This window comes from Camelina sativa, chromosome 13, assembly GCF_000633955.1.
Source record: "Camelina sativa cultivar DH55 chromosome 13, Cs, whole genome shotgun sequence".
Taxonomy (NCBI): domain Eukaryota; kingdom Viridiplantae; phylum Streptophyta; class Magnoliopsida; order Brassicales; family Brassicaceae; genus Camelina; species Camelina sativa.
The window spans coordinates 14,619,966-14,628,541 of NC_025697.1; the positions used below are offsets into that span (position 1 = coordinate 14,619,966).

The window sequence follows — 8,576 nt, forward strand, 5'->3', positions numbered from 1 at the left end:
CGGTTGTTATTAGATATTCAATAGTTTCAATAGGTTATTGGTTCATATTTTCAAGTAGACTTACTCAGTTAATGTAACAGGTTTAACCGGCACAAAGGAAAGCTTTCTCGAGTCATTGCTGGAATCTTAAGGAGAAAGTTTGATGGGCCTTACTACAGTTGGAAGGTTACTCCACAACGCATTCAAGAGCGATACTTCAGGACATTTGCGGTAAGTCAAATTATAGTTTTGACAATGCTTTAAACACTTAACTATATATATATATATATGAATTGGTCAATTTGCTAACTAAACTGTTTTGTGTTATTGTAGCGGAAGTATAATTGGGATATCGGGATTACTGAGCTCGTTAAAGAAGGTTTCTTGAAGATAGCAAAGAACATGATGAAAGGCATTTTCAGTCAAGTTAGGAGGAGTGGTGTACAACCACCATGGATTGGTGATAAATTATGGCCTATCATGTGTGAATATTGGAACACCCTGATGTCATTGAGAGGAGTGAGAATGCTTCACATTGCAAAACTCGGACCGTGGAGGCCTTGGAGTGCACAAACACTTAGCTGGTCAGAAATCATATGTACAAATTCATCAAGAAATGGTAACACTACTCTTTCCATCCACTTCACCTCAAAGTGTTTCTAAAATTTCCATCATTTAATGTGTTTCACTATCATTGTAGGAGGAAGAGCTGGGGCGTCCTGTATCACTGGTCGAAGTGTTTCTTAAAACACACACTCGGCCCGATGGATCATTTGTGGATCAAAAAGCCAAACAAGTTGCTGAGACCTATGAGAAGACCATAGAAGAGAGACAAACTGAAACGGACGATGATGGTCCAGATGGTTCAGAGAGTTCAACACATCGAACTCTTTCCCTTGAAGAAAGAAATGAAATCTTCCTTCAGGTAATTCGTTTATGTCTTTTGTGTGTGATTTTTCTTTGTCAATTTTGGTTTCTTAATGTGAATGATGATTGATGTTGATTCTTAGATTAACAGTATCCTGGTTTTCTTAAAATTGTTTAACTCACTATGCTTAGGAACCTAGAATATTTGATGTTGATTCTGCATTTGGTTTTCTGGTTTGTGCTGATTACCGAATGTTTATCTTTTGGTTTAGTGTACTCAAACAGATACCAAAGGTAACCCATTTGGCCTTGGATCACTTGCTGAGACACTAAGGAAAGGAAAAAGGAAAGAGAGTTATGCGAGCTCTTCTGCAGCAACTCTTGCGGAGCTTCAAGATCAACTTCGGCGCAAGATATCTGAACATGAGTCTGAGAATGCACGACGTGATCAGGAACACCGAGAGTCTCAAGCTGTGATCAACAAGCTTGTCCTCTTCATCTCTGAAAAAATTCCTGAATACTCAGAATTTACGGTTTCTACTCCTGCAGCCTTCCAACCAGCTACGGCGCCTACAACCACTGCACAACCCATCGATGGAGGCACCACACCAGCCTCCAGTCCAGCTGCACAACCCACCGATGGAAGCACAACACCAGATGCCAATTCCCCTACCTCTAATACTTCTTCCAACTAAACTTCTAATTCCCCTTTTCTCTATGTATGAACTTGCTTTTGAATACTGTTTCTTGGATGTTTAGGATGATCTTTTTGTTTAGGATGATAAGTTTGCTTGTGTGGTACTTTAAATCATCATTCCTTTTGATTATTAGCATTTGAAATTCCGAAATTAATCAGATTTAGGATTGCTAAAACGTATTTGTGACTAAACCAATTAAAAAAATGTGATTATTTAGTGACTAAACCAATTCAAATAATGTGACTATTTAGTGACTAAACCAATTCAAATAATGTTACTATTTTGTGACTAAACCAATTCAAATAATGTGACTATTTTGTGACTTAACCAATTCACAAAGTAGTGGCACAATAGTTACTAAACACGAACTCCTTAGCGACTACAAAAACAGAGTCTTAACATAGTCGCAAATAATAAACGACTAATTTGCGACTCAACTGCTACTAAACTAAAAACAGACTTTGCAACCTTTTGGGACTAATAGGTCGTCCTTAATCAGTCGCTAAACCCAGACTCTACCGTTAATCCCAAAACGGTCGTAAACATAGGACTGTTATATATAGTCACAAAATTGTCCCTAAGTAGACTTCGTTGCGGTTTAGTCGGAAATGTACAACTACCAACTCTAGTCACAGTTTTGTCGCAAATATACGACTATATAAAAGAGTCTGTAATCAGTTGCAAATAAGCGACCATGTTGCGACCAACATATTTTGCGACCGTTTTTTTTGCAACCATCAGGAAGAGTCGCGAAGGAGTCGCAAAACCCTTATTTACGACTAAAAAGCGACTATAGTAGGAGTGGCAAATGACATGTTTTCTTGTAGTGCTACCAGATTCTACATTCTAAATTCACTGTGTTCTTTGTTTTTTTCCTTTGGTTTCTCTCATCCAATCTTTGCATTCATCTGCTGAGCCACTAGGATAAGCTAGTTGCCATGTAAGCACATTCTGTTGCCATTTACGGATGATGGATCCTCCCGTAAGATTTGCGAATTGCATGATCTCTCTGCCATTCACCAGTGGCTTTACGTCCCCAATTTTATCAAGACCCATTTCACAAATGGTTTCCTCAACTGTTAGATAAAGTTGATGCGTCTTGTCAAGTTTGAAGTCCACTTGCCCGATTTCTTGATCTTCATTCATACCATCAATCGTACACAACAACAAAGACGTTAAGAGTGCAACACGCCACAGGTCTTTGATTTCTCTAAGAATAAAACCTGTGAGTACTCTTAGTCTTGAAGCTACTGGGACCTCTGGATCAAGAACATCAGTATCTGAATCAAGTTGTATAACATCATTCTTCGACTGAAGGGGACGAATCAACGGTATCAATCTCTCTGCGTTTCAGTGTATATTCAGAACTTTCTCAGCGTCAATGGTCTTCCGCTTCATGGAGAGTTTGAAGATTTGGTTAACAACAGGAATGAGCTTCCCCTTCTCGTCTTTGTAATCTGTTTTCCTAAAAGGTAGAAATAAAGCAGCATATAGAGCAAGTCTTCTTTTTTCACCGCTGAACTTACTTATCCCAAGTGTTTGGATGAGACACCACATAGCCTCCAAGTAGGCTTTACACAGTCGTCCCTCTGATGGTGTAGGCTCCAAGGAAAAGACAACACTAAAAAGTTTCAAATCACAAAGACAAGTAACCGCTGAAACTGGTCCGTTCCCGGATATCATCGCATCAATTTCAGTCCCTATCCGCTCCCTGCTTATCTTTCCTCCAAGAGCTAGCTTTACTTCCTCACTTGAAGCAGCTTCTTTAAGTTCTTCATCTAGCGTAAAACCAAACCTAGCACTAAACCGAATTCCTCTAAGAACTCGCGAAGGATCATCAAGAAACGTAACTTTGGCAGACAAAGGTGTAACAATTTTCCCGAATTTAAGATCCTCGATGCCTCTTTTTGTAAGATCTTCAACCAAACCAGTATTGATGTTATAGAACAAACTATTTATGGTTAGGTCTCTCCTATAAGCATCTTCTTCAGCGGTGCCAAACTTCATCACCGTAGGAATACGACTAGTTTCTGTATAGTCTTCACTTCTCAAATTAACAAAATCAATCCATTGGTCATAAAGCCGCATCCTTGCTGTTTCCAAGTGTTTGGATTGGTCAGGCTTCTTTTCAATAATAATAACTCCTTGTACTTGTTCTTCTATAGAAGATAGATACTCCTTGACCTTGTCAAGAAACGCACTTCCCAACATATTATCAATAGCTATGTCAATATCATTACTCTCTTTCCCTAGAAGCTTATCCCGCACCCAACCACCGGCGACACGAAGCCGTGTGTTGAGGTTGCAATAGCTAAGAGTACCGAGAAGCCGGTCGAATATTTTCCTCTCTATCTCAGTCAGATCAATCTTCTCCTTCACTTGGACGGTCGTCATCATCGAGAATTAGTAATTAACAAACACAAGCTTTTAAATTCTCCAAGATATTTCTTTTATAGAGAATCAGAGATGCAAGCTTTCATGTACACAAACCTATATTTTATGCGCATCTTAAACAAGTCACAACTATAGATATTTCATATTTCCTTTATTTTGTATTTGTAATTTTAATAGGAAATTATAATAAAAATAGAAAACTATAACATCAACAAAAAAATTATAGAAACAATAATAATTACCCCTAGAAAATATGTAAAGCGCTTAACTAGAAAATCCCACAAATTACAGGATATCGCATTTGAGTTAAAGTCGTTACGGCTAGCTAGGAATTACCTTGTTAATCGTTAATTAACCCTAGTTTCATTACTTTGTGTCTTAGTCGTAGATAATTTTGTTAGGAAAGATTATAACAAACAAGAAGTTCCCTTGAGTCGGAGTCTAATTAGTATTACTGTATTAGAGATATGACATCTCGTCTCGGCAATCTCCGGCTTTACAAGTTTGATGTGCCTTCTATACTTTGACGTCGGAGTTATATTAGTAAGTCGAGATGGACAATGGGGTTGTCGATTTCGATTGACGCGATATATCGGACAAAGAGAAGAGATTCAAAGGCTCGCTTGTCTCATTCATTTGTAGACTTACTTGGTCGTTTATTCTTCAGGGAAGAGAAAGATTCTAATATAACTAATCAGATCTTCACTTACTTAGTCTCCAATTTCTCTTTCGAGGATATTGATTTCGTACCTCCCGCGTGTCCCGTCCTTGTGTTCCACTTCCATATCAGAGAATTGCATCAGAAAGATCCTGCTCCTAAGATTGATATCATGGAAGCTGCTATGAATGTGTTAAGACTCGCAGCAGACACTACGTTGTTGATGTCTACTTAAAAAGCAGTCGTTAAATTTAGCGACTGCATTGCGATTGTTTTGTTACTGAATGACCACTAAAATAAAACAGTCGTCTAGTAGACGCTAATTCGAGACTGATGCATAATGATGCAGTTTAGTCGCCAATTTGCGACTAATTTTGAGACCAATTTGACAGTCGCCAAACATTGCGACTAAGCAGCTACTCATTACCGACTAATATATTTAATTTGGGCCTTAAACCAAATTTGGGCCGTAACAAAACGGCGAAAACCCAAATCGATCTCATCCTCATCCCCGAGATACCATAATCCCTCATTTCTCTTCATCCGCCGAGAAAACCCTAGATCTCAATTGCTCTCAATCGAGAAAACCCTAAATCTTCATCTCCGTCCTTGTATCAATCGAATAAACCCTAAACCCATTATTAGGCCCAAATCGACAGAATTTAGACAGAAGCAGCCATGGCTACAACTTCAAGGTTTCTACGGAAATTGCCGAGGTTTCTCAAGCTTTCTCCAACCCTTCTCCGTAGCAATGGCGTAAGGTATTCAAGCAATTTGGTTCAGGATTCCTTAGAACCGTTGGAATCCTTCTGGCGAATAGGATCTCGAATCCGCAATGATTCTTTAACTAGAAGAAGTTTCTCCTCTTCTCAAGGTCCTACTTCTGTCGATTACAAGTACTTTAATCCTCATTTGTTGTTATCTGATTTCATTAATTTCATGAAAATTTTGAAACAAACGAGAAGAAGAAAACAGTTCGGTTTTGCAGGAGGATGAGTTTCACAAATTAGCCAACTTCACTATAAATGACCTTCTTGCGAAAATTGAGGTATTTAAATAAAGCTGGAGCCTTTTTTTAATTATCTCTTGGGTTCCTTGTGTTACTTAAGATTGCACTAGCTTATACTATGTTGATACTTACATGATTCATGTTCAGGATTATGGTGATGATGTTCAGATTGATGGTTTCGACATTGACTATGGGGTAAAAGATAAACTCTTTTTAAGTCTTTAAGATCTGGTTCCTAGTTTTGATATCCATTTGTGCTTATTAAGTTAGTTCTTTTGATGTTTCCCAACAGAACGAAGTTCTCACCCTTAAGCTTGGATTGTTAGGCACATATGTGGAATTTTGATGTCTGCTTGTTGCCTGCTTGTTGCTAACTTTAGATGTCTAAATGGAATTTCGCTGCTGATGTTCAAAGTTAGGTTCCTTCACTATCCCTCCTTCCCTCATGTTTATGAAAACTTTTGTAATATTTGTGACTTGTACTCTTGGATGTTTTTTGGAACTTATGTTGGATGTAAAATTAAACTCATGTCTTTGTTTGATTTCATGTTTGTTATGTTTTAGTTATAGTTTTCATAATCAGTTTTGGTATTACAAAATCAAATAATTCATTTTTACCAGAATTTTTTTAAAAACGTGATAATTAAACAGTCACCGAAACGTACACAAAACAGTAACCAAAACAGTCGCAAATGAGTAACCAGATCGATCGCTAAAGCGTTGCAATTCAGTCGCTAAATTTAGCGACTATTTGGCGATGGAAGAACGACCACAATTTTCAGTCGTCAATTAGTAGCTCCGTGTCGACTGTTTAGCGACTGATTATTTTAGCGACGCACTATTTACCGACTACGTATGTCAGTCGCCAATCAGTCGTTACTAAGTAGTTTGCGACTGTATAGTGATTGTTTTTGTTGTTGGCGATTCCATGTTTTCTTGTAGTGAGACACTATGTTGGATGTAGAGGAAGATGTCATTTGAGATACATTTGTGCGGTCGATAGCTCCAATCGTAGATTGTTACTGAGTTAAAGAATTGTGCTTTCTTTGTGATAAAAGGGTATCTTAGAGAAAAGAGATTGTTTTTACAAAACAGTGTGCAATCACATATTCCATGCTACTTGCATGTCAAGTCACTTGTTGCATACTCCTCAGTGTCCTGCCTTGTTTGCTCCGCGAACTTGCTACCAATCGACATTGGATCAAGATTCAAGACTTAATTTTACTATGTTAAGTGTTGACTGAAGTTTTATAAGGTCAAGAATATGTCATGAAACTCTACTAAGACAATAAGTGATGGTAATAAATGAGACATAGATACAGAGATGGAATTGTCATAGATGGTGTGACAGGTCATACAAGGATATTAGACAAAACTTATACAGAGGCTGATACGTTACATGTTACAGATGTTGGTGGAGCTGACACAAAGGAGGAAGTATTAGTTGATACAAGTGTTGGTACATCAGACCTTAAGTAGCACTTGGTGGTCGTTCTGACACAATGATTGATACAAAGCAGAGAAGAATAGAAGGTGTTGAATCAAGAACTCTGTAGTTAGATATATCATAAGATGTATCAAACGTCTGAAGCAGTTCTTGTACTAGTTTCGACGTTAATACAGGAAATAGTACAAGAAGCTGAATTAAAAAGTTTGAGTACATAAGCTTAAGACCGACTTGGACAATCCAAGTGGCGGCTGCTGAACTGGATGAACATCTTGAATGGAAGATTCATGATGGGATCATGGGGAGAAACTTTCCTATTTGTTGTATAATAGGAAAATTACCAACCCTAGGGGTTGTACAATTGCTAATCTTCCAATTCATATTTGTTGTATAATAGGAAAGTTGACAATCCTAGGGGTTGTGCAATTGATATAAATACCAAGTGGGCGCTTCATGAAGACTTGCATGTTTTAAGGTAGTTTCGAGAAATGCACACAAGATGTGTGGTGTCGCCTCATCAATAGGATATAGAGATCTTTTGATGGTTTATTCATTTAGACAAGAATGATAAGCATAGTAGTGCTTGTATCATATGCAGTTGTAATTGCTTTCTTGTTCTAGTGGATTTGTTCTGGACTAGGTCCTAGAGATGTAGGAAAAACCGAACCCGTTAACAAAGTTCTTTTGCTATTTACTTTATACTCATACAAAGTCGAAATCAATCATACACGTACTTAAACATATAGACTTAGCCACAAATATGCGTTTTCAATATTAATTCACTTTTGTATATCCAAGTTTTGGTTTTATTGGTTCTTTGTTTTATTTCTCTAATCAAAAGACCTTTTAGAAATGTACGCTTGTTATATATATACTTAAAACATGTTTTGTGGACTAGTCATTGTGTGGTTAGAGCATATTCTTATGCTGTGTTCTTTTGCTGTTCTATATTGCGATGTTGTCACAAGTAGAGGTCACGGTTTTTCGATCTTGGTTCGAAGCATTCATTGATAAGTTAGTAAACCCATCTACGGTAGCTACCTTGTATAAATTGGCTACTTAACTCAGTAACACTGTGACTATAGACTATAGTTATAAGTTCAGATTTAATTCTGAGATTTCTAATAACTTCAATTTGCGGGAGTGAACTGTGGAGGGTCTATTTGATCAAATTATTTAGTTAGTGGCTTCTTCAAGATGTTCTTAAAAGAATTTCGTATTATATTTCCCTCCCTAGTACATTACTTTAATTACACTAAGACTCAATAACTATCTTATATTTACTAATTTCAACCTCAATGTTTGGTTTTGGTCAGAAATCATTTATTAGGTACCCAAATTTCCAAATCCAGTTTCGCTCTCTCTCTCTCTCTCTCTCTCTCTCTCTCTAACCATTGATGAAATGAGAGTTCTTGAGGAAATTGCAGAGTCACCATTTCTGATTTCAAGGCTAAACCCTAATTCGACGGCCAGTGGATATGGATGGGTCGATAAGTGCCATGGTTTCCTACATAACACGGTTCT

The 8,576-nt window shown here is 37.5% G+C and overlaps 2 protein-coding genes across 2 annotated transcripts; one reads left to right on the forward strand and one right to left on the reverse strand.

Moving 5' to 3' along the window:
- Window positions 2,397-3,938, reverse strand: LOC104738249 (putative CCA tRNA nucleotidyltransferase 2). The gene is given in 1 exon segment (XM_010458452.1): window positions 2,397-3,938. A coding segment is annotated over 1 exon segment (1,542 nt).
- On the forward strand, window positions 5,275-5,951 carry LOC104738250 (frataxin, mitochondrial-like). Its single transcript, XM_010458453.1, has 4 exons — window positions 5,275-5,492; window positions 5,572-5,644; window positions 5,753-5,800; window positions 5,898-5,951. Exons 1-4 carry the CDS (start codon window positions 5,275-5,277, stop codon window positions 5,949-5,951), a joined length of 393 nt encoding a protein of 130 aa, XP_010456755.1.